This window comes from Hippopotamus amphibius, chromosome 4, assembly GCF_030028045.1.
Source record: "Hippopotamus amphibius kiboko isolate mHipAmp2 chromosome 4, mHipAmp2.hap2, whole genome shotgun sequence".
NCBI classification, from domain to species: Eukaryota; Metazoa; Chordata; class Mammalia; order Artiodactyla; family Hippopotamidae; genus Hippopotamus; species Hippopotamus amphibius.
Genome location: NC_080189.1, coordinates 86,634,989 through 86,661,189, shown reverse-complemented (window position 1 = coordinate 86,661,189; position 26,201 = coordinate 86,634,989). Strand labels below are relative to the sequence as shown.

Here is a 26,201-nt window from a genome sequence, read left to right as displayed (position 1 = left end):
CTAGGAAGAGATGAAATCTAAAGATACTTACCCATGAACTCAAAGTCCTACACAATTCTTTAGAGGGAATACTCAAGTAATAGGTTTTGTTTCTTTTCCACTCCAAATAAGCCAAACGGGATTAGAAATATCACAATTTTAACAGTATTTAAAAGTCCTTTTCATTAAGATATTAAAATAAGCTTCCTCTTCTAAAGCACAGCATTTTCAAAATTTTAAAAAAACACTAACAGACCCTTAACATTACTTCCTGCAAAATGAACTTCTAAAAAAGAGCCATAATAGTCTTAATCTTATCCATACTTCAAAACCCTCCACAACCTCCAGTCCTTTTTTTCTCTTTAATATGGAACGCTTCAGGAATTTGGGTGTCATCCTTGCACAGAGGCCATGCTAACCTTCCCTGTATCGTTCCAATTCTAGTAAATGTGCTGCCGAAGCAAGCACCACAACTTCCAGTTTTTCAGTGCATCTATCCTCCATCCTCCGCAAACCATCAAGAATCCCTCCAGCTCTCACAATAAAGAGCACTCTCTTGAGGGCAGAACACACACTATGCTCACTCTAATATGCGAAGTCATGAAGTCCATTAGATTTGTTCATTTCACAAATATTTTTTGAGCACCTCTTGTGCGTCTGGCACTGTTTCAGGCTCTGGGGAAAAGAGGAAGATTTCCCACCCCATTAAGCTTACATATCAGAGAATAAAATAAAACAATCTCAGAACATACATGCATAAGAGCCACAAATCAAGCAAAGTAAGGACAGTGAGAGTAAGAGGGGTGCTCTTTAGTGAACTCTCTAAGGAGGTGCCTTGTGAGCAAAGACTTGAAGGAAGAACTACACATGAAAAGGTGTGTGTGTTCCGGGCAGCAAGAACAGTGCCTGTAAAGAACCCGAGGCAGGAGCAAACTTAGTCAACAGGCCAGCTGGACTGTCACTTCTCTCTCCTACTTGGGGCCAAAATCCATGTTTTATTTATTAAATAGCTCTACTGCACCAGCTTCTATCAAAAGATACGTTCAAAAGGAGTTGTAAATTAATACACACGAACTGTTGGCTACTTTGCCTAATGATTAAAGAAAATCATTGCCTATTCATTCCCTTTGCAGCGTGACTGTACAGTCTGCTTTTGGCCGATTCCTCAATTGCCAAGGTATCCCCAGGTGGTGGGGCATGCCTGTCTCACAGATGATTAAAGACTTGAAACAAAAGCCCTTAGTAATCCTATATTTTCGGAATGAAAAAAAAAAATTTGATCTGACAACAGAACCAAATATTTGAAAGACTAAACCCTCCAAACCCTATTTCTTGGCAGGCGCTAACACCCAGGCAATGAGGGTGTACTTTTAAACCTCTCGGTGCAAGGCTGGCGGTAAAGACCGTGCAGATGAGTCTCAACACGCCCAGCAGCACCTCCTGCATCCGCTCGCTCAACACTGACGGAGAAAAACTCCTGTTTGCTCCTGCACTGGGAAACGTACACAAAACAAGCAGTCACCTGAGCGCCCGCCTGGCACGTAGTAGGCTCGCTGCTGCAGTGACAGAGAAATAAGGGGGCGAAAGCACGTGGGCTGGACCTGGTAGGAGACTAGCTCGGCGGCGTCCGGGAGCTGTAAAAGGCTTCGGAATAAAGGCGGGTTTTCTCTTCCGGGAGGAAGAAGCGTTTAGGGAGCCTCAGGGGCAAAGAAAGGGAGGAGTGGGACCGGGATGCTCGGGCTGACAACGCCGCGGGGAGGGGGCAGGGCGCTGCGCACGGCGCGGGACGGGGCGGCAACCCCCGGAGCGCAGCGCCCGCCGGGCTCCGGCCGCGCTCCCGCCGGCACGACCCGTCATGGTGGCGCCGCGAGCGCGCCGCGGGCTCAGACCACGGCCGGCACGCCTCCCCGCTCCACGCTGCCCCTCCCGGCGGGGTTTCGGGCCGGGGCGCCGGGCCAAGGGCTGGCCGCGGAGCCCGGGCGGCTAAGGGGAGGCCGCACACTTACCCGGGGCCTGAGGGCAAGCGCGCGGCGCGGGCCGGGCGACGGAGAGGCGGGCGCGCTGCTCCGGGCGCGGGAGGGCGACGGCAGCAAGGGCCGCTCGGAAGAACCATCCGCGAGGGCGGCCCGGCACAGGCAGCCAGCGCGGTCGGCACTCGGCCCCCCGCCGGACTCCGGCGGACTCGCAGCTGCCGGGCTCGCACACGTGCGGCGCAACGACGCGCCGCTGCCGGCTGGACCCTCCCCCGGGGCGGAGCGCGCCCTCCGCCGCCGGCCACGCCCCCGTGGCTCCCGCCCAGCGAGCCGTGCAGAAGGTGCAGCTCTCTCGCTTCCCCCCACCCCCGCTCAGAGGCGCCCGGGAGGCCCCGCGCCTGCACCCGTTGGCCTCGCACCGTGCGAGGCTGGAGGTCACCGTGGGCCTTTCACTCCGGGAGCTCTCAGGTGGTCGCACCTGGGCTTTGGCCGGGGTGTATACGCAGAGGGGAATTGCTGCGTCATGTGGTGATAATTGAAAATTTTTGAGCAACCTCCATATGGTTTTCCATATGGAGGTAGACTTGTGTTTAAATTCTGGGTTTACATGTGGGAATCTGGCTGGCTGATTATAGGTAATTCGCTCAGACTGGTTGCGTTATATGCTGCCTTCCTCTGGTATTATTCACCTCAGTTGAGTACTTTGGGTAGTTTTCTGTCCCTGATGCATGTACAATCATGTTCTTGGACCTCCATGCTCAAAAATTTAAAAATATAATCACCATGTGACACAGCAGTTCCCCTCTGGGTATATACCCCAGCCAAAGCCCAGGTGTGACCACCTGAGAGCCCCCGGAGTGAAAAGACCACGGTTAATTCCCAATGACAGCAACTGCAAATATTTTTACTATACCCACACAGTAGAAATTCAGTCTAAACTTTTAATTTTTGTGTACAGTTGACCCTTGAACAATGCAGGGGTTAGGGTCACCAACTCTCTGTCCAGTTGAAAATCCAAGTATAACTTTATAGTCAGCACTTTGCACCTGCAGTTCCACATCCACAGATTCAACTAACCACAGATGGCATATTACTGTAGTACGCATTTATTGAAAAAAATCTGTATAAGTGGACCCAGGCAGTTCAAACTTATGCTGTTCAAGGGTCAAATGTACTTTAAAAAAAAGTATCTTCTCTGAGATTATGGCCCAACTCCTCACAAACATGTATGAAGGAAAGAATGTTCACCTTTCTTTAGACAGTAACTTGGTCCATGGTCAAAACTTACCCTTTTTGCATTTCAACCTAAACTGCCTTAGACAATATCCAAGTAAAATATGCATTTTTAGTTTTTTTGTTTTCCAAAAAGGCAGGTCTTTATTGGATTTTATAGTTAAAATAACACAGGAGTGTTCAAAACTTCTTCCCCATTCCAACTCCCTCTGAGTTTAATGTTCTCCTTGACTTTAAAATTATATTATGTACAATATTTAGGATCCCGCTTTTAACTCCACTCCAGCACTCAGGATTGTTAAGTGTCTAGCGCACACAATTTATCTCTTGTTTCATCTTTATTATTGTCTAGTATTTTGTCCACCTTAGATGTCTCTCTCCATTTGCCAAATAGTAGTTTTCTGTGCTCCCTCAGTCACTGCAAACATTTCTCTTGTTGAACCTACTGCACTCAGTCTTAATCTTCATGTCTGTATCCTTCACCAGAACGTGAATTGTTCAGAGGCAAAAATTTGGGTTTAGAGCAATCTTTTTTCTCCTTTAATTTTTAAAATTTTTATCAGAGTGAGACATATCTGTGATTTAGAGTCAAATAATTCTGCAGAAACCTTGTTAAGTCTTGCAATGAAACAGCAGAGACTGTAACCCCACCCCACCCCTTCCCTGTTTCCCCTTCCTCAAACAAAGTCATTTCACCTCTTTCAACTGGTTATATTGATATTTACCTTAATTTCTCTGTGTAAAATGTTTGTATCGCTATTTCTTGATGTGTCACGTTTAGGCACTTCACTTAATGGAAAATGAGGGTTTAGCTCTTCTTCTTTCCTCCAGCTTTTCCCCTACCCCACCACATTTCCCATCCCTTTATCTGCCCAATATAGTTACACTGTGCCTTTAAAAACAGATTTGTGTTTATTATGATTAGGTAAACATTACTCACATCTTGAACAAAGTAATATACTATGATTACTTCTCTTCTCCTCCTCAGCTTTTTGTTTTCCTTGCAGTTAATAGTGATCTTACTTGTTTTACCATTCATCACTAAGCCAAGCCCTGCCTTCTTAACAATTGTTTAAACCTCTCCCTCCAGAGATTCAGAGAGATGAGATGTTCTATCAGTCTCATCTTTCTGAAGGGGCCTTTTCTGGAGCCTTCTGAACTGCACCATCTACGTCTGGTGCACAGCTGTCCTCAGGGCTTCCCACTTTATTTTTCTCCTGTATCATGTTCTCTGTTTCCTATAGCCCATGTATTCTTTTTCTTTGTTTAGTCCTCATTTTAGTGCAGCACAACTCCAGTAGCTTACTGAGAAAGGAGAAATAAATGAAAGGGAAATTTTCTCAACTGTCTGAACATTTCTTTATTCTTTATCCACACTTGATTGGTAGCTTTACTAGTCACATATATAATTTCAGTTTGAAATAAATTTCCTCTTGAAATCTGATAGACTCGTCCTCATGTCTTTCTAGCTTTCTCTGGAAGCCTAGGGTTGTCTTTTTTGCCCCCAGCGTTCTGCAGTTTCACAATAATAAACCTTGGGATGAGTCAAGTTGTATCCATTGTGCTTGGCACTCTGCGGGACCCTTTCAATCTGGAAACACATGACTTTTAGTTTGGGGAAATTTTCTCGAATTATTTTGTTGGTGATGACTACTTCCCTAATTCCTGTTGGCTTTTTCTTTTAGAATTCTTATTTTTCAGATTTTGATTCCCCTGAAGTGGTCCTCTACTTTATTAGTTTTTCTTTCCTATTTTTCATCACTTTATCCTTTTGCTTTTTTTCCCCTAGGGTATTTCCCAATATTTATCTTCCAACTTTTGAAGATAAACGTTTTCACTGAAGTTTTCATTTCATTGAAGGTTTTATTTCTGCTACTATATATATATATAATATATGTCTCTGAATGCTCCTTCTGAAATAGTAGCCTGTTATTGTTTTATGGTTGCAATGGTGTCACACGTCTCAGGATATAAAGTTTTCTCCTCAGTGAATGGTTTCTGTTTTCTCTAAGGGTTGCTTTCCCCCCTCCTTCAGTCTCCATGGTACCACCTTCCATGTTTGTTTTTGAAGTTGGCAAATCCCTGGCCCTTGCTGCCACTCCTAGTCCTCCTCCCTGGCAAAGGACAGACTTCTTTGGTCCCTGCATTGGGTAAAGCGTATCTTAGATGCTGAGTCCTTTTCCTCCATTCATCAAGCCCGGAATGTTTACAACCAGGTCTGCACCCTCCAGTTAGGAATTTGGAGGGTCACCTCTAGTTGACTCTGATCAGCCTTAAAAGAAAGTTCCAAAGATAAAGACATTGGAACGAAATTACATTAAAATTAGTCAACAAGCCCCCTCACACTCTCAGAACATCTGGGATATCATCTAAAATATAAGTGGAAATGATTTATATTGAACTTATGGTGTGGAGGGAGGGATACCGTCAAGCTCCGTCAGTAACGACCCCAACGCGCTGAAGGAAGTTTTCCAGGGATGGAGGAGGGCCTCCAGCCCCCTCCCCCTCCCCGCCCCTTTCTCCTTCCAGAGCGGGAGATCCGGCCCCCAGCCGAGAGGGGGAGCCACCGCGCACTGCCGGCGGCGGCGCGGGCGGGGCCTCTCTGGGAGGAGAGGAAGAAACCAGAGAGACAGCACAGGAAGTTGCCGTGGCGCCTGGAGCTGCGATCTCCTGGGCTCAGCTGGTCTCTGATCGTTGGCCGGAGCCGGAGTCCACTGGCCACGCTGGCTGCGCATGGAGCCGAGGACTCAGGCGGAGGCAGGATGCTCCTGGCTGGCGAGATAGGCGAGGCGCCGGCAGCCCCGGTGAGGTGGTCCTGGTGGCCCGGGGAGGGAACACTGGTGGCCCAGTAAGATGGCACAGACTTCCCAAGGGGAGAGTGTCTCGGTGAGGTGGCCTTGGCGGTTGGCCACCTAGGGACGCGGTTGCCGTGGCCCGGGGGAGATGGCCCTTGCAACCCTGGTGAGGTGGCTTAGACCTCCGGGGCGAGGTGGTCCCAATGCAGTGGCTCTGACGATCCCGGTGAGATGACACAGATCTTTCTGGCGAGGTGGCCCTGGAGGCCCGGCAGGGTAACTCCAGAGGTCCTGGGGAGGTGGCAGTGATGGCCCCAGGGAGGTGGCCCTTTATGGAACCTCCAGACCCTGGCCTCTCAGAAAGGCCCCAGAGGGACGGGTCTCTGGGACCTCCTTGTCTTCCAGTGGATGCCCTCTGGGAACCCTGTGTTCCACCCATCACTTAAGTCTTAATTTGTTTGTCACACCTGTTCTCCTTCTAGTGCTGCTCTGAAAATGGTGACCAAAGGAAGAACGTCAAGGAGAAAAGTAAGCAGACTCGAAACACCTTAGCACTATCTACGCAGCCTTCTCTCTAAAACTTGGCCCCTCGAGGGTCTGCGTTGAGAAGGGTCTTAGCCTATTATCTTTTAGATGAAGCATCTTTCTTTCTGTACAATATGCTTGCATAGTGTTAAATACTGATTATCATCATACACATATTTTTGTCTTTCAAGATTGTAAAATAGATGATTTGGAGAAGAGCACTTCCTGACCCCTACCTAGTGCAGGGACTGGTGTATTTTCACCCCAAGTGCTGACCCCTTCATACTGGATTCAAAATAATTGGGGCTTGCCTGTTATTTTAATGAAGCATCAAGTTGTTAAGTACCAGGCATTTGGAGGGGCTAATGATCTAGGAGAGATGAGCATCACCTTGGTTGTATTCAAAGGAGTCAAAGAATAATTGTTTCGTTGTACTTTACAAGTCAGTGGATTTGCAAGTAAACATTGATTTGGGAAGAGCACAACAGATAACTTGGTTCCTGGATCTTGAACTGGACAAGGAAAAGGGAAAAGGTCACTATATCTCCACTTCCTGCCTAAGACAGGAGCATATGCCAGGGGTGTGGATATTGGGCATTTTACTTTAATGAGCTAAGTGTGGTAGGCTTTTGGAAGTCAAGGAATCTTCAGGGGCTTTTAAACTGAAATTTACTGGGAGAGGAAGAGGGAAGCATGGAACAGCTATTCCATCAGAGGGTTTTTGGTTCTTCTGACCATGGCAAATAGTCTGGGAATGAGTAGTTGTATCAGAAAGTGTGCTAGTGTTATCATACGGTCTTTAGGAGTTAGACTTGCCCTTAACATTGCCTGTCGCTACCATCTGCCTCAGAAAGAAAGCTCTGGGTACTTCATAGCACTTGACAGTCACAGCTGCCACAACTTAGCTCCTTTTCCTTAAAGGACTTGAGAGTACCTCATATCATTAAGTTAAACCCTTTCCTTTTCCACTTTTGCCCCATCAGATGCCTGGGAATTTGATGCCACTGAGCCATAGACTTTGTCCCTCCTTTGGTGGCTTGGTCAATTTATTTGCAATAAGAAGTGCTCTTTACAAAAACAGAGGAAAGGAGAGACATTAAACACCTCCCCTCCGCCTCACATCACTAGTGTGTCATTCTGAAGAATGTCATTTGACTAAGAATGTACTGTGCTGCATTTAAATGGTTAAATCAAAGGAGTATAATTTTTTGTAAAAAGTGAAGATAGAATTTACTTCCTAAGCTACAGCAAGCTTAGCATTCACAAAACATTCCCTCTGCACATAGCCCTGCCTCTGTGCCTGCAGATACACCACACAACTCACGTGTTTTATGTAAGATAAATTAAAAAAGACAACATTGTGACTCCTATACTTAATCGTAGATGGAGTCCTGTAGTAATAAAGTTTAATGTAGACTAGCCAATTTTGATCATATCTGAAGGAGAAGAAAATAAGAATATTGTGTTGAAAGTCAGGAAACATAGATTTTAGTCCCATTTACAACCTTTAAGTATAGGCTAGGCAAATGTTAGAATTTATAGTCGGGAAGTTGAGGCATAGACTTTTACTAGTTTTGCTTCTACCCACCAGTGGGGTACTCATTCTCATAGTACGTGAAGAAGCTTTTAATTCTAATAAATGGAATAGAACAAAGGAAATTTTGGGTTTTTTAGGGGTTGGGAGAGGGGAACATACACATTACTAAACACTGGTATCTATTATGTTAATCTCTGATAGTTACATTTTGTATTTAGGCATATCTTTACTTTATATTCTTATTTTCCTTGTGTCAGAAGTGACTGTTTTCTAATGAGGCTGATTATAACCTCTCGTCTTTCATTGCTGTTTCATTAAAACTATTTTTGAGAAGCAGACTCACAGATACAGAGAACAAACTAGTGGTTACCGGTGGGGAGAGGGAAGGTGGGAGGGGCAATACAGGGATAGGGGATTTAGAGGTACAAACTATTATGTATAAAATAAGCACTGTGTGAAGTAAGTCAGAGAAACTCAAATATGATATGATATTGCTTATATGTGGAATCTAAAAAAAATGGTACAAATGAACTTATTTACAAAACAGAAATAGAATCACAGATGTAGAAAACAAACTTATGGTTACCGGGGGTGAAAGGGGGAGGGAGGGATATATTGGAAGATGTGGATTGACATGCACACTACTACATATAAAATAGATAACTAATAAGGACCTACTGTATAGCACAGGGAACTCTGCTCAATGCTCTGTAATGACCTATATGGGAAAAGAATCTAAAAAAGAGCGGATATATGTATATGTATAACGGATTCACTTTGCTCTACACCTGAAACTAACATAACATTGTAAATCAACTATACTCCAATAAAAATTTAAAAAAAAAAAGCTATGAGGATATATTGTACAATGTGGGGAATAGAGCCAATATTTTATAACTATAAATGAAGCATAACCTTTAAAAATTGTGAATCACTATATTGTACACCTGTAACTTACATAATATTGTACAGCAACTATACTTCAATTAAAAAAAAAAGAAAAAGAAAGAAAAATGCAGGCTTCCTAGGTGGCGCAGTGGTTAAGAATCCGCCTGCCAATGCAGAGGACATGGGTTCGATCCCTGCTCCAGGAAGATCCCACATGCTACGGAGCAACTAAGCCCGTGTGCCAAAAAAAAAAAAAAGAAAGAAAAATGCTTCATTTTTGGTAAAGAGCCAGTTCTACAAGGGCAGCTCCAAGGAAGAACAGAGGTGAGGTCCAACTAGTAGTGCTCCCAGGAGGCTCTGTATTGTTCCCCCAGCTTTATCTCTCATGCACACACCTTGTTTTTTGTTTTTGTTTGCTTTGTTTTGTTTTTTAGAAATTGTTGTAGTCCTTGTAATGAAATATGTGCTAGTGCAATCAAGCTTTTAACAAACCATGAATGGTTTATTTAGAGACAAACCAAATTCTTCAGGCAAGCCTGAAGTAGAGAAATGCACTGTATGTTCAGGTTTATTCTTTTTTTTTAATTAATTAATTGGCTGCATGGGGTCTTCATTGCTGTGTGTGGGCTTTCTCTAGTTGTGGCGAGCAGGGGCTACTCTTCGTTGTGGTGCACTGGCTTCTCCTGTTGCAGAGCATGGGCTCTAGGCATGTGGGCTCAGTAGTTGTGGCTCACAGGCTGTAGAGCACAGGCTCAGCAGTTGTGGCACACAGGCTTAGTTGCTCTGCAGTATGTGGAATCTTCCTGACCCGGGGCTCGAACCCATGTCTCCTGCATTGGCATGTGGATTCTTAACCACTGTGCCACCAGGGAAATCCTGTTCAGGTTTATTCTGTTTGCTTTCTATGAAGCCCACTCTCTCTTTCTCTGGGGACTTACTTTATAGTATTTATTTTCATTTGGAGTTCAATGGCTATTACTCTTAATTTTTACATTATCTTGTTTGTTTGTTTTTTAAATTTCTAGGCACAACTCATATCTAGGGAGATTAAACCCTGTATGTGGAATCATTCAAGTTGTGGACTTAGTAGAGTTGAGCGTGTTTAATATCAGGGAACTTAATGGCTGCACAGTGACATGAAGTTACCTTTATAAAGTTTGACCCAAACTTTAGCTTTCCTAAACTTCTCTACGAAGAATGAAATCTTAAGTAACCAAAAGGAGTAGCTTATACCTGGAAACACACTTCAAAAGGACGCACTTCGTCTTACGATACAGGTGTGGGAATAGAGAAGTATACGGCAGCAGCTGTGGGTCATGTTGCTCCTACCTTCTTTGTCAAGAAGCTGCTGTGGGCCTCCAGGCTTCTCAGGTTCAGGGCACATTCAGAAAGCCACGCTGGCACAGACCATCAGCAAAGCTAGAGCTGGAGCTACTCTGGAAAAGAGGAGCCGTGCTGTTGGTCCACAAATTTAGAACCGTGGGAAGTAATTTAATTGCCTTTGAAGTGGATTGTGTACTAGAAATTTGTTTTCTTAAGTGTCTTGTTTAAATAAAAATTGGAATTTTATAATTTATATATTTGAATCTTCCCTAATTCCACAAAGAATTTGAGGTAACTTAAATTGCTTAATTATGTCTTAAATATTCCAGATAGTGGAAGAAGGTATAGACTCCACTGTGGAAAACTAATTTGTGAAATATAGGAAATGATCGACTTTCAAGCATAGAATAAGGAGTAGACTCTGGGAAATTTCATATACAAGGTGGAATGAGAGCAAAGCTACATAGTGTTCCTGTTTTCACTGGGCATTGTTTGTTCTGTTATAGTACATGTGGCCTTTGCTAATACTCTTCTTAAGAGGGTTCCAAATCACCACCTTAGATTATATCACCTGTTTTTGTCACATTTAATAAGTCCAATGTGAATTGGTTAAGTCTAGTTTATTTCCCATGGAAAGAATCTCACTTTAGATTGTACAGTATAGTGGTTGCATTGACCATTTTGAGTTTTTCCTGGTAATTTGTGTTTTCTGTCATATTTCCTTTTTTTTTTTTTCTGTTTCTGAAATGGACATCTTTATATAATTGCATTTGAAGCTTTTAAAATTTTTTTACTCTTATATATGGAGGAGTTTTTACTCACTGGTCTCCCTTTCAAATTTTTTTCACATACTTAAGGTCTTTCAGTACCATTTTTTTTTTTCTTTTTTTTTAGAACATTTTAAAACCAGAGTCTTCCTTTGGTGTTATTCTAGACTATACCACCTGGTTCCTCACAAATTTTGAAAATATATTACTAATTTAACAAAAGCCGCATCAGTAGAATCAGATTTGATCTTTTTCCCCCAGTAATAAAATAGATTCTTAAGATATACAGTTGTCCAGAAAAGTTTAATATCTGTAACTGTGTTGTCATGCCAATGTCTGTTGAAACCTGTGGTTACTAGGATTGAGTTTAGTAATTTTTCCTTCACTCTAAATTTCCTCAGCTCTTAAGCATTTTGTAGTAGTACCTGATCGACAGATTGCTTTATAGCTATTCATTTGCGTATTTGTGTGTGTATATTTATATACATATATATTCCATATATATGTAAATATATACAGTCATCCCTTAGTAATCATGGGGCATTGGTTCTAGGACCCTTGCGAATATCAAGAAACCTGGATGCTCATGTCCTTTATATAAAGTGGCACAGTATTTGCACATAACCTACACATTATGTTGCACATAACCTCCGTATGCTTTAAATCATCTCTAGATTACTTATAATACCTAATGCTACTACTAATAATAGTTGTACATACAGCGTAAATGCTATGTAAATAGTTACTGGAGCATGGCAAATTCACTTTGCTTTTTGGAACTTTCTGGGTTTTTTTTTTAATTTTTTTATCTGCAGTTTGAATTCATGGATGTGGAGGGCTGACTGCTTATATAAATATATAAAATATAGTGTGTGTGCATATATACATATATTCATTTACACACACTGTTCATTTGGATATTTTCATTTGCACACAAGTGCTACATAGAAATATAAACAAAAATGCCATATATAGGTAGTGTTTTCTTTAAGTTATTAACCTTTGAAAGTAGGTATGTTGCTTTGTCTGTCTTTTGCATTTCCTTTAACTCCGTAGCACTTAGTGGTGTTGAGTAATTGTTCTTCTTTCCTTTCAGGTGACACGAATATGGTAGCTCTTGTTGGAAACAAACCAGTCTGCGGAGGTACAGATAATGGTGATCTCCCTTCCTATGTGTCAGCATTTATAGAAAAAGAAGTTGGAAATGACCTTAAATCTTTAAAGAAACTTGATAAACTCATAGAACAGATGACAGAAAGTAAAATGCAGTTAGAAGAACAGGCAAGTATTGGAACTCATTGAAACAATATCAGTAGTATACTCAGTACAATATAATAACCATTATTATGTAGGCATTTTTGAAAATATAGATTGTGACAAATATTCTAATCATTTAAAACTGCTTAATAGGTTTTAAGGACCACAAAGTGCTAGGTGTTTTACAAATTATGTAAAAGACGAAGTTCCTACAGATAACGATTTATGTCTGACATTTTAAGTAGCTTTTTATACAATGACTTTTAAAGTGCTTTTAAAAGTAAATAATTTCATGGTATACCAAAATGTTACAATACCATCATTCCAGTTTTTTTTTTTATGCACACATAGGGAGAAAACATTAAGATAAGTTTAACATTATAATAATGGTTATTTCTGGGTGGTTGGTTAATAAATGATTTATTTTCTTTATATCTTTTTGTATTTTTAAGTCTTTTCTTTTTATAATAAACATGTTACCTGAAATAATGTTTAAAAAAATCCAATTAATGAATGAGTTTCTGTACTTGCAGCAGTGTGTTTGTCAAAGATAAAAGATTTATACTGTGTAACTACTTAATTGGGTTAAGTAAACTCTGCATGGATATGTTGGTTTTTATCCCCGGGTTATCAGTGGTCTTATTTTTTCCCATATCCAGCATCTCAGGTCTCTCCATCTTCTTGTCTTTCCACCACTAGACTTAGACTTCACTTCCACTAGACTTCTTTTTTTTCCTTTCTTTCTTTTTTTTTTTTGGCCACGCCTTGGGTCTTGCATGATATTAGTTCTTTGACCAGGGATTGAACATGGGCCCTTGGCAGTGAGAGCACAGAGTCCTAACCAGTGGAGCACCAGGGAATTCCCCACTAGACTTCTATTGCCAGTCTCTTAAGTTTAGCCCAGCCCTGTCCTCCCTTTCCAGGCAAGTTGTGGGCTCTTGGAGGAAATGACACAGCTGAGTGGATGGATGCTAGCCCAGATGTGTAGTCTTTAGTCCCACCTGGTAGGCCTTCCATGGGACGGTCGGCTCCCCTACTGCTCCCCTCAGCTGTCCTTCCACATTCCCTCCAAGATACCTACCCCACCTGGCCATTCTGTCCTTTTCCCAAATAAAACATTGAGGTCATGCAGCATGAATCTATTGAACAAGTCCACCCCACATTCCACAAACTTATTGCAACCATTTCTACTTCTTAATTCAGCAGACGATCAATTTAAGGCAGCCCTTATGCCCCAGATCCTATCTACCTCCTCAGTGAACTTGCTTCACTCTCTTATAATTTCATCCTCTGCTTCTCAGCCAGTCCTATCCCCTCAGCACATGGACATACCCAGATCTTTTCTTTAAAACCAAAAAAAAAAAAAAAACCCCAAACCCGCCCCTCTTTAGTAGGTATTAGTCTCTTTTACTGTTAGGTGTCTTCAAAAAGTCATCTTACTTTGTATCTATATTCACTTCCTAGTTGGCCATTTGCTCTTGGACCTACTGTAGTCAGGCTTGTTTCCCTGATGACCATGGAAACTTTTGCTGAAGTCCCTAATTGAACCTCAAATTCCAAAGCTATACTGATCCATCTCTTAAGATGCTTCCCTACCTTGGAACATGGCACCACCGTCTGCCTGTCACTCAGTCCAGAGACCGGGGTTGCTCCTCCTCACCCTTAATCTACCCTCAGCGCCAAGCAAGCTCTGCCTCCTTAATGTCTCTGGTGTCCATCCCCTTGTTCCCATGCCTGCTGCCACCACCTCAGTTTAGGGCCGCATTCTCTCTTGTGTTTGATGGTAGCTTGCCCATCTTCTGTTTTTTGCATACTGCACAGTAACTATCTTTCTTTTTTATTCCTTATGGAAATTTTATTATATATAAATAAGCAAATATATAAAATATATACAGTTAAAATGGGTATGCAAGCATATATGTATTTAAAATATGCATAGCTTAACTTTTTACAATTAATGTAATATAATACTTGTTTTCCTATCATATTAATATGTAGAGAGCTCTTTTTTTTAAATGATTTTATAGTATTCAAACATGGCTATACATAATTTATTTAATCAGGCCCTTATTGGTGGACCTTTTTGCTATTCCCAGTTTTTATTATTATAAATAATATGAGAATAAACATGATTATCATTATATCCTAAATCTAACTTTCTAAATCATAAATCCCACTGAATTACTCCCTTATGAAAAACTCTTAATGGCTTCCCATTGCCTATCGGGAAAAGCCCATATTCTTCTAATGCTCAAGATCCTGCCTGTGGTTTGGTCTCTCCCTACCTGTCTAGGTTCATCTCTTCTCTCAGCATTTCTTTGAACTGGATTCTGTGCCCTACACCCCTCTTTGCTATTCTCTGATCGTGACTGAGTTGTTTCTTCTGCCTGAAATGCCCTTTCCTTCCAAACTTCCTGAAAAATTTCCACACAACCTAAGGTCTGTGCATGAGCCATGCAAGCACAATTGCCTTGCACCCCAAAACCTTCTACTCATAGTGTGGAAACTTGTAAGAAATGCAGAATCTCAGTCCCTACTTCAGACCTATTGAGTCTTAAATCTGCACCATAACCAGATCTCTAGGTGATTCGTATGCACGTTTAAGTTTGGGAAGCGCTGCCTTAGTACACCATTACACCTGGCATCTCTTTTATTGCACTGATCCCACTGTTGAAGATTTGCCTACATCTCTTCCATACCAACTGAGCTTAGGGGCAGATGCTGTGTCTAACTTACCTGTCAGTCCCTAGCACAGTGCCTGGTATGGAGTCAGTGTCTAATCAGTGTTGGTTAAATTGAAATTCCTCTATAATATTCTTATATTGTACTGATGCCTGACATTTGTAGATCTTTTTCCGTCTTTTATAAGAAAAATTCATTTAATGAATACCATATCTAAAGGCATTACCTGGAATCATCTTACTAAGTCAATGGTTCGTTCTCAATGTGGGCTTAAATCAGAATCACCTGGGGACCTTTTGCAAAATATAAATACCTAGACTTTTAGAATCAGAGTCTCGTTTATCTTTGAAGGAAAATAATTAGTAGATAAAGCAGTTAAGTGTTCACTGGCTGGGCCCTCTGAAAGTGCTGAGCTTCACGGGGGTAGATCCAAAGATGTTTACTGGGGGCTCTCCCTACACACCTCCACATACAGCATTTCATGTTTAGGTTTGGTTAGTACAAGATGCAGAAACCCAACCTTTCTTTTGAAGCTTTGAAGTGACAAATGTCATTTCTATTAGACCAGACATGCATTTTGAAGGTAACAAACTAATAAAAAAGTTTATAAGAATCTTATCTGATTGCTGCCGTTTGTCATTTTTTGTTTTCGGTATGGTCAGGTACTTACAGTTTCATCAGAAATCCCTAAAAGAATTCAGAGTGCCTTAAAAAATGCAGACGAATCAAAGCAATTCCTTAATCAGTTTCTGGAGAAAGAAACTCATCTCTTCAGTTCCATTAACAGCCATTTGCTGACCGCGCAGCCCTGGATGGAAGACCTTGGAGCCATGATTAACCAAATTGAAGAGATTGAACGGCATCTTGCTTACCTTAAATGGATTTCACAAATTGAAGAACTAAGGTAAATAGGGCTCTTTGTTCTCATAATTATTATTTACCTTGGAGGCTCTATCTTAGTACATGCATGCCTTTAAATAATTGAGTTAATTAAAGATTATAATAATGTGATTGTACTGGTTGTTATGAAAATAGCATTATGATAATGATTCTTTTCCTTTATTATGAATGAACATAAACTTTTCAGGGAGCTTAATTTGCATTTGAAAGAAAATAATCCAAGTAAAAAATTTTAAGTCCTATAGTTGTATTGTGAACACATGATAAAAATGATTATAATGCCAAATTAATAAAACAGCTCATCAGTGTGGTAACATTCCTCTTTACTTTTACCTTTTAGAGATGGTCACTTAATGAAATGGATTGTTTTCTCTATAATTTGAATTTTTTTCAATGGGTATCATCTAAGAAGAGCTATGTAGTATTATTAGATGAATAAGAGTCCTGCTACTTTTTTTAAATTAATTTATTATTTATTGGCTGCATTGGGTCTTCATTGCTGCACACGGGCTTTCTCTAGTTGCTGAGAGCGGGGTCTACTCTTGGTTGCAGTGCTCGGGCTTCTCATTGCAGTGGCTTCTCTTGTTGCGGAGCACGGGCTTTAGGCATGCAGGCTTCAGTAGTTGTGGAACATGGGCTCATTGGTTGTGGCTCGTGGGCTCTAGAGCACAGGCTCTGTAGTTGTGGCACATAGGCTTAGTTGCTCTGTGGTGTGTGGGATCTTCCCAGCCCAAGGATCGAACTCGTGTTCCCTGCATTGGCAGGTGGACTCTTAACCACTGCACCACCAGGGAAGCCCCCCTGCTACTTTTGAATAGGGAAAAAAAAAAAAGAAATACAGTGGACCCGTGAACAATGCAGGGGTTAGGAGCACCAGCCTTCCTCAGATATCAAATCTGCATACAACCCATAGTCAGCCCTCTGTATCCACGATTCCTCCCTATCCATAGTTCCATATTCACGGATTCAACCAACCAGGGATCATGTAGTACTGTAGTATTTACTACTGAAAGAAATATCTGTGTATAAGTGGATTCGTGCAGTTCAAACCCATGTTGTTCTAGGGTCTACTGCACCTCCTTTGGAATTGAATACATATCACTGGTAGTTGATTGTGAGTGTCTTGTATTGCCTTTCAAACAAGTTAAATTAACACTTCTACCTACCCTGGTAAATTTTTTGGTTTCATGATTTCAATTCTGAAAATAGCTATAAGAAAAATCTGTTAGAGAACTTCATAACAATGATTAGAAAAGAAGAAGAAAGAAAAATGAGAGGGACTTTCCTGATGGCGCAGTGGTTAAGAATCCACCTGCCAATGCAGGGGACACAGGTTCAATCCCTGGGCCAGGAAGATCCCACGTGCTGCGGAGCAACTAAGCCCATGTGCCAGAACTACTGAGCCTGCATTCTAGGGCCCTCAAACCACAACTACTGAGCCCATGTGTTGCAACTACTGAAGTCCGGGTGCCTAGAGTCTGTGCTCTGCAACAAGAGAAGCCGCCACAATAAGAAGCCTGCACACTGCAATGAAGAGTAGCCCCCGTTCTCCGCAACTACAGAAAGCCAGCACTCAGCAATGAAGATCCAGTGCAGCCAATAAATTAAATAAATAAAACTCAAACATTAAAAAAAAAAAAAAAATCTGCCTGCCAATGCAGGAGACATGGGTTCGGGCCCTGGTCCCGGAAGATCTCACATGCCACGGAGCATCTAAGCCCATGAGCCACAACTACTGAGCCTGCGTGCCACAACTACTGAAGCTCATGCTCCACAACAAGAGAAGCCACAGCAATGAGAAGCCCGCGCACCGTGACGAAGAGTAGCCCCCACTCGCCACAACTAGAGAAAGCCTGTACACAGAGCGACAAAGACCCAAAGCAGCGAAATAAATAAATTTATTAGAAAAAGAAAAATGAGAGAATGAGAGTAGGGGAAGGCCAAAAGGGCTGTCAGAAATAGAATAATACAAACATGAGCTTAGTATGATTGTTGAGGCCTGAAGCAGTGATGGTGGAAAACAAAGGCAGCTTGTAGAGGAAGGAGAGGGGAAAGTACTAGTTGCATAGTGGAGCTGGGCAGGGTGGCAGTACACCTTCCTGTGCCTAGGAGGGCGCTGTGCCCACCCTGGAGCGTAACTGAAACTCAGGTGGTACACTGAACCAGGGATGGGAGTCCCAGCTCATTGTCACCTTCTAGGGAAGTGGCCAAGCTCGGGTAGAATGTGCACAGGCTGCCTAGAGGGAGAGCACTTACTTCCTATTTCCTGCAGGGATGACCCCGAACTGAGATTAATTATTGAGAAGGTTAAATTTTGTTCCTTATTCTGGCTTTAGATATGGAATGTTTTTTTACCAAAAGAAACATTTCGTTTTTAAATGTTTTGTTTTATTGAGCCAATTGTAAAATGGCAGTCATGGGCTGAATTAGTCCTGAAGACATGTTGTATTTGGCTTGTTTTAAAGAATTTGATTAATTGGTTTGATTCTACATGGAAATCTTCATTTCTGGATTCTCTTGAAACATTTTAAGATCTGGCTGCATTGGACCCACACTCCAGTGTGGCAGCACTTGGCTGGAACCTTAGGATGGGGTATGTGCTTTTTGGTTCGTCCTAGTTCCCACCCACTGTGCTTTTTTCATTTACTTTGCCTGTCAGGCTTTCCAGGCATTTGAGTTTGCTACCCTTGCTGTAGAGCTTACCTTAAATTTTATCTGCAACTTGGCTAACAGTCCTTGAAAGGACTAGATCCTAAGGTGCCACCTCCTTAAGTTTTCTATAATCCAGTTCAGCTGGGCAAAGTAGGTAAAAATTGAAGTCTACCATATTTGACCTTACCAGATGCCACCCACATTCTCCCCTTGGATTAAGATACGAAAGACTTCTATCAAAGACATTTATTAGAAATGAGTAGTGCCTGAGGGAATGTGACATAGAAAAAGTCTATTCCGTTGGGAGGGGTGGGAAGGGAAAGGTGGGTGGAAGTGTCCTGAACATGGGCCACTGTTCTTAGAAGGATGCTGAATTCGAGGACTCCAGGCTCCCAGAGTCTTGGGTATCAGGTAAAAAAGCCACTTCAAGGTGGCGCTTCCTTCTTTCTTGGTTGTAGCTTTATATAAAGCAGGAGGAAGAAGCACTTTTTCCACATTTGGAATTACTGTGAACAAACTGTCTTAAAAGTTTGCTTTGCCTTGTTTTGCAGTGATAACATTCAGCAATATCTGATGACCAATAATGTCGCAGAGGCAGCCTCCACTCTGGTCTCTATGGCAGAACTTGACATCAAGCTTCAGGAATCATCCTGTACTCATCTTCTTGGTTTCATGAGAGCCACTGTTAAATTCTGGCATAAAATTCTCAAGGACAAGCTTACAAGGCAAGAAATTTATCTTTGTTTCATACTAATTGCTTTCAGATGGATATTTGGTGTTCATTGTATTTTACTGTAATTTCACTTGTGTCACTTTTCTGTTACAGTGATTTTGAGGAGATTTTAGCACAGCTTCATTGGCCATTCATCACACCCCCTCAGTCTCAAACTGTTGGCATAAGTCGACCAGCCAGTGCCCCTGAGATATACAGTAACCTGGAGACACTATTTTGTCAGCTCCTGAAACTGCAAACCTCGTATCTTTGTTGAAGTTAAAACTTACTAAAAGTTCTTTTTGTCTAGAGTGGATTTGTGGCCAGAGAGTAAAGTGACAGAGATTAAAGCCAAGAAGTCAAATGGAAGTACTGGGTTTGAACTTGATCTATGTATGCCCATGGAGTGGTGGACTGTTCTCCTTCCAAATAAACTGCATGTGGGTGGGAGGGCTGTGAGGAGTTCTGAAATGCATGGCTGCCCAAGTCTGCATCACATATACATCTCATGGGACAATCAACAAAATAGGCAATTGGAAAGAAACCTTAGTAACATAGTGTTAATTTAAAAACATGATTACTTGGATGTATTTCCTTACTACTTATTATTCTTTATTTTAGGAAAGGCAGATTAATTCTAATAACATTTTTCATGCACTTTTTACCAAAGTTGTATGTGAAGTTAGACTACATACTGTCTGTTATTATAACTAACTTTACTTAGTATCGTATGTCTGTTGGAAAAATGTATTGTGTGTATACATGCATGCATAAATATGTGTGTGTGTGTGTGTATACACTCTTCTTTTTCCTTGACTTGACTATGTCAGAGATGAATTACTTACTGAGCCAAAACAACTTCCAGAAAAATACTCTCTTCCTGCATCCCCTTCTGTCATCCTGCCCATCCAGATTATGCTGACTCCCCTTCAGAAGAGGTTCAGGTATCACTTCAGAGGGAACCGACAGACTAACGTTATAAGCAAGGTGTGCTTTGCTATACTTATGTAGGTTTAAGTTAAAATCTGATTCTAATCGCATTTCTGTTTTTTCTCAAAAGAGCTAAATTCCTGTTTTGTCACTGCCTTTTATAGATATATTTGGGGACTTCTGTTGATTTGTTGTAGGAATCAGCTCACTCATTAGCACATCACCTGACCAATTTCTCAAGTTTCCCCTGGGGTGTGTTATAGCATTTTCTGTGGCACTTTTTACAACTGGGTCAACATGTGTTCCACTGTGCAAATTGCTCCTTCGGGTTTATAAATATATCAGAAAGAGAAGTGAGAGTCAAAAGATAGGAGAGCAGTAGCTTTTGAATAGAAGTGCTGATGCTAAAAGGGTTTGTAGCTAGGAGAGAGTATGGGGATAAGTGACAGGAATGGCTTTGAAAATTACCTCCAACCTTTTAGTTGAGGGACTACACCCATGTGTATGGGGCATACTGTTGAGTTTTTTTTTTTTTCTTTAATTTGTTCTGAAAAACAGTCACACAACTGTTTTTAGTGAAATTTGATTGAATTTGTTGAGAATTATAACCTTGGGAGTTGCTGGGGATACTGTTTATCCTTGAGTCTTGCTACATCTAATGCCACACAAGTAGCAGAGGGGTTCAGTAAGTGTTTTGAATTAAATGTTATTAAATGCCAGATTACACCAGGCATTGTACGTGTCATATATAAATGAGTTTATAGGCTTTACAGAATTTTAAAGTAATTGAGGGATAGGCAGTTATGTCTGCATAGGAAGTAGTAGAGTGACAACGGATTTCTGGTTCTTAAATTCAGCTTATTCTTTTGTACTTCATGGGTCTCTTTTTTTGGATGGGGTGTTGGTGGAAAGAAGAGTAGAATCAACTAGTAAGTGGTGAGACAAAACAATAAATCTAAACTGTAGGGAGGCAGCGATAATTTGAGGTAAGAAAATTGTAAGTTACATTGGTTGCTTTTTTTTTTATTATTAATTTATTTATTTGGCTGTGTTGGATCTTTATTGCTGCACAGGGGCTTTCTCTAGATGAGGTGAGTGGGGGCTACTCTTCATTGTGGTGCGTGCGCTCCTCATTGTGGTGACTTCACTTGTTGCCGAGCACGGGCTTTAGGCACGTGGGCTTCAGTAGTTGTGGCACACGGGCTCAATAGTTGTGGCTCACAGGCTCTAGAGCACAGGCTCAGTAGTTGTGGCACACGGGCTTAGTTGCTCCACGGCATGTGGGATCTTCCTGGTTCAGGGATTGAACCCTTGTCCCCTGCATTGGCAGGCGGATTCTTAACCACTGTGCCACCAGGGAAGCCCTGTTGATTGCTTTTTAAAGTGTGGTTCGAGTGGTCACAGTACACTGATATCCAGCCTGAACTACGCCGTCCCTGAGATTAGCGACTGCCCCTTTTTCATTTCTGTATTCCCAGCATCTAGCACACAACAGGGTTTTACCTTTCAGTAAATGTTTTAGAATCCCTGTCCAACAAAACTTGGAAGGTTTACTGAATCATCTCTAGGGACAGTTTAAAAAGCTGCATACTTACATTTCCTTCTCTTTAATTATACCTATCTTAAGGCATTTGTGTTTTTTGTAATGGAGAGCAGCCAATTTTTTTTCTTAATTTAGCTTTTGAAAAAAAGAAAAATTAGAAGAAAGTCATGTTTAAAAATTATTTTGGAATGTTATTTAAAAAAATATATAAAGGCCATCATTTGTAATACTTACATTTCACATATTTCTAAAGTGCTAGGTTTTAAATATATATGGCATTGAAATTTTGAGTTTATTGACACGCTACATTATTGGGATTTATTGGAAGTACACTGAGAAACATTTGATTAAGCCTTGCATGACTTTAAATTTCAGAGTAGAAATTGTGCTCTTACATATAGGAATTTTCAACAAATTTCTGTTAAATACTGTGTGTCTACAATTAAATAGAGACATTTAACTGTAACTTTGTAGCTGACATAACTTAAGAATTCAAACTGTTTACCTCCTTTCTCAGCCTGAATGGTACTTGGCTCAGGTGCTTATGTGGATTGGGAACCACACTCAGTTTCTGGAGGAGAAGATCCAGCCAATATTAGACAAAGTAGGCTCTTCGGTAAATGCAAGGGTAAGAGACTCAGTCCGAGCATTTCAGCTTTAGAGTTGTCGGTGTCCATGAATAACTTGTCATTTTCATTACCTTATGCTTATGTATTTTTTTAGCTTGAATTTTCTCGGGGCCTTATGATGCTGGTTCTTGAGAAGTTAGCTGCTGATATTCCTTGTCTGCTCTATGATGACAGCCTCTTCTGTCATTTGGTGGATGAGGTACTTCTGTTTGAAAGAGAACTGCACAGCGTTCATGGCTATCCCAGCACTTTTGCTAATTGTATGCATATTCTATCAGAGGAGACCTGTTTTCAAAGGTGGTTGACTGTGGAGAGAAAATGTAAGTGCTCATGTGGCTGTAGGGTGGGGAGAGATGTCTCATTTTCCATATATAAATTTTTGGTGCTATTCTTCTCCATTTCTGAGTAGAAACTAGAGCCATCTAAATTTTTCTTGGTTAGGGTTTACCAGGTTGCCTTCAGAGATCATCTTATTTTCTTTTCTTCCCATCAAGATTCATTTTTCCCCAGAATTGTACTCTACATGTTTCCAGGGTAGAATATTCAAGCCAGTGGAGTATACAGTTAACTGTTTTATAGATTTTACACATAGTATTTCTGCTCATGGTGGAATCATTTTGGATGTGGCTTGTCTAGTCAGTGCAACTATTTTGAAGATTTTGGGTAGGTGTGGTGGGGAAAATTAAAGTATTGTATTTAACCCTAAAATAGAGCATGTTAAATATAGTGCAACTAGTAGGAGGTTGTAGATTTATTTTTTATAGAAAAGTTATTCCTAAGAAATTATGAGTTGAAAGATTAGGAACTTGTAATCTAACAATCTGTCACTGCTTGTTTGACATAATCCTTTTTCCTGCGTATCAGTTGCTCTTCAAAAAATGGACTCAATGCTCTCATCAGAAGCTGCCTGGGTATCTCAATATAAGGATATCACTGATGTGGATGAGATGAAAGTTCCAGACTGTGCAGAAACTTTTATGACCCTACTTTTGGTTATAACTGGTAAGTATAGTCTTTTAAGATATAACATTTTTTTTGAAAGTACTGGCTCTTAACAGACTTGTGGTTGCCAAGGGGGAGGGGGCGGGGGAGAGGGATGGATTCCACTATGTGATAAACCATAATGGAAAAGAATATGAAGAAAGAATATATATGTATGTATAACTGAGTCACTTTGCTGTATCGCAGAAATTAAACACAACATTGTAAATCAACTATACTTTAGTAAAATTTTTAAAAGTAAATAAAATTCACATGGTACTTTTTTTTTTTTTTTTTTTTGGGGGGTACACCAGGTTCAATCAACTGTTTTTATACACATATCCCCATATTCCCTCCCTTCCTTGATGCCCCCCCTTCGAGTCCCCCCCACCCTCCCTGCCCCAGTCCTCTAAGGCATCTTCCATCCTCGAGTTGGACTCCCTTTGTTATACAACAACTTCCCACTGACTATTTTACAGTTGGTAGTATATATATGTCTGTGCTACTCTCTCGCTTCTTCTCAGTTTCCCCTTCACTCCCCGCCCCCTCCCATACCTCGAGTTCTCCAGTCCATTCTCTGTATCTGCTTCCTTGTTCTTGTCACTGAGTTCATCAGTACCATTTTTAGATTCCGTATATGTGAGTTAGCATACAATATTTGTCCTTCTCTTTCTGACTTACTTCACTATGTATGACAGATTATAGTTCTATCCACCTCATTACATATAGCTCTATCTCATCCTTTTTTATAGCTGAGTAATATTCCATTGTATATATATGCCACATCTTCTGTATCCATTCATTTGTTGATGGGCATTTCGGTTGCTTCCATGTCCTGGCTATTGTAAAGAGTGCTGCAATAAACATTATGGTACAAGTTTCTTTGGGGATTATGGTTTTCTTTGGGTATATGCCTAGGAGTGGGATTACTGGATCATATGGTAGTTCTATTTGTGGTTTTTTAAGGAACCTCCAAATTGTTTTCCATAGTGGCTGTACCAACTTACAGTCCCACCAACAGTGCAGGAGAGTTGCCTTTTCTCCACACCCTCTCCAACATTTGTTGTTTCCAGACTTTGTGATGATGGCCATTCTGATTGGTGTGAGGTGATACCTCATTGTGGCTTTGACTTGCATTTCTCTGATGATGAGTGATGTTGAGCATCTTTTCATGTGTTTGTTGGCCATCTGTATGTCTTCTTTGGAGAAATGTCTATTTAGGTCTTCTGCCCATTTGTGGATTGGGTTATTTGCTTTTTTGGTATGAAGCTGCATGAGCTGCTTGTATATTTTGGAGGTTAATCCTTTGTCCGTTGTTTCATAGGCAATTATTTTTTCCCATTCTGAGGGTTGCCTTTTAGTCTTGTTTATGGTTTCTTTTGCTGTGCAAAAGCTTTTAAGTTTCATGAGGTCCCATTCGTTTATTCTTGATTTTATTTCCATGATTCTAGGAGGTGGGTCAAAAAGGATGTTGCTTTGATGTATGTCAAAGAGTGTTCTGCCTATGTTTTCCTCTAGGAGTTTGATAGTGTCTGGCCTTACATGTAGGTCTTTAATCCATTTGGAGTTTATTTTTGTGTATGGTGTTAGGAAGTGTTCTAATTTCATTCTTTTACATGTTGCTGTCCAATTTTCCCAGCACCACTTATTGAAGAGGCTGTCTTTTTTCCATTGTATACTCGTGCCTCCTTTGTCAAAGACACATGGTACTTTTTAAGTAGTTCAACACAATTAATATTGTGTAGTGGTTATTATAATATCTTCAAATTCAGTTTCTATTTTGGCAGAACTCTAGCACAGTATTCTAGCTTTTGGACTTTTAGTAATTTAAGTAAGACCTTAAACATTAGTTTACATGAGGGGAAAATTCCTGAATTGTTACAGAAAAACAGTTAATTAAGAATTTAATTTTATTACCTGAATTCTCTTGCTTTTCAGCTTTTTAAATGTCTTCAGTAAATGGTGATTGACCTAAATTTTAAATATTATTTTCTTCACCTTGATATATCAAAGACTGCAGAACAGTAAAATAATAAAATAAATTTAAGGATTGGAATAGTAACAGAAAGTCAGCTTATGGTGCAAAGGATGTGCTGGCTGGAGGGTGGCCCAGCTACCTCTAGCCCTGGTTGGTCTGTAGCCATCCATGCTGTCCCAGGGCACTGCAGGCCTGCTGGTTCTCCAGGTGCCACTGAACCCTCACTGCCCCTATCCTCCTGTGTCTTGTCCATTTCTTGGGCTTGTATAGTAACCTGAAGAGGTGTCGGTCCAGCCAAGTCAGTAAATAATTATATATTCTTAACTGTAAGAAAAATATGAAAACACTAAAATACAAAAAAAAAAAAATTTAGCAAAACTGATTTTAAAAACACCCACCTTTTTATTATGTAAGTTTTCTCAAATATATGTAAGCATAACAAACCTTCAGGTATCTGCTACCAAGGTTTAAAACTATCACTTTTCTATTATGTATTTTTCTCCCAAAACACAGATTTTTTTCCCTTAAGTATTTTAAGGAACATTTCAGACATCATTTCACCTATAAATCCCTAACTATGTATCTCTTTTAACTTATCCTAGATCCTCCTTCCTTTTTAAAAAAATGTCATGTGTTTATTGATGAAATGGAACATTTTTGTATATAATTTTCTCATTTGCTGTTTTAAAAAATTGAGGCATAACTTTTTAAATTGAAGTATAATTGGTTTACAGTGTTGTTTTAGAGGCATAGATGCATGGATCTTTAGTATACAGATGAGTGAGTTTTGACAAATACCAGTACTTGTGAAACCCACGTTCTTAGAGAGTTTAGAAATAGATCCTTACCTGAATGGTCGATTGATTTTTGACAGGCACCAAAGCCAGTCAATAGGAAAAACCTGTAACTATGTCATG

At 40.7% G+C, this 26,201-nt stretch overlaps 2 protein-coding genes and 1 non-coding gene across 5 annotated transcripts in view; 1 reads left to right on the top strand and 2 right to left on the bottom strand.

The window, feature by feature from the left end:
- The window catches only part of PUS7 (pseudouridine synthase 7), a 104,827-nt gene that overhangs the window by 58,620 nt on the left and 20,006 nt on the right, over positions 1-26,201 (bottom strand). Inside the window, exon 1 of the mRNA XM_057732340.1 lies at positions 1,986-2,212. The gene's annotated coding sequence lies outside the window, so the exon portion shown is untranslated. Of the gene's footprint in view, positions 1-1,985 lie in introns of the transcript that reaches the window.
- Positions 341-447, bottom strand: LOC130852719 (U6 spliceosomal RNA). Its single transcript, XR_009053446.1, has one exon. It is a non-coding gene; the product is annotated as a U6 spliceosomal RNA (small nuclear RNA).
- The window catches only part of RINT1 (RAD50 interactor 1), a 28,088-nt gene continuing 7,695 nt past the window's right edge, over positions 5,809-26,201 (top strand). Inside the window, exons 1-10 of one of the 3 annotated variants that reach the window (XM_057732334.1) lie at positions 5,809-5,989; positions 6,463-6,508; positions 12,117-12,301; positions 15,622-15,863; positions 19,063-19,236; positions 19,338-19,487; positions 20,054-20,210; positions 22,214-22,324; positions 22,420-22,645; positions 23,190-23,327. In XM_057732334.1, coding sequence (XP_057588317.1) covers positions 5,948-5,989; positions 6,463-6,508; positions 12,117-12,301; positions 15,622-15,863; positions 19,063-19,236; positions 19,338-19,487; positions 20,054-20,210; positions 22,214-22,324; positions 22,420-22,645; positions 23,190-23,327 — 1,471 coding nt within the window. In that variant the 5' untranslated portion in view covers positions 5,809-5,947. Of the gene's footprint in view, positions 5,990-6,462; positions 6,509-12,116; positions 12,302-15,621; positions 15,864-19,062; positions 19,237-19,337; positions 19,488-20,053; positions 20,211-22,213; positions 22,325-22,419; positions 22,646-23,189; positions 23,328-26,201 lie in introns of those variants that run through there. The other 2 variants (XM_057732335.1, XM_057732337.1) reach the window with 2 other exon arrangements.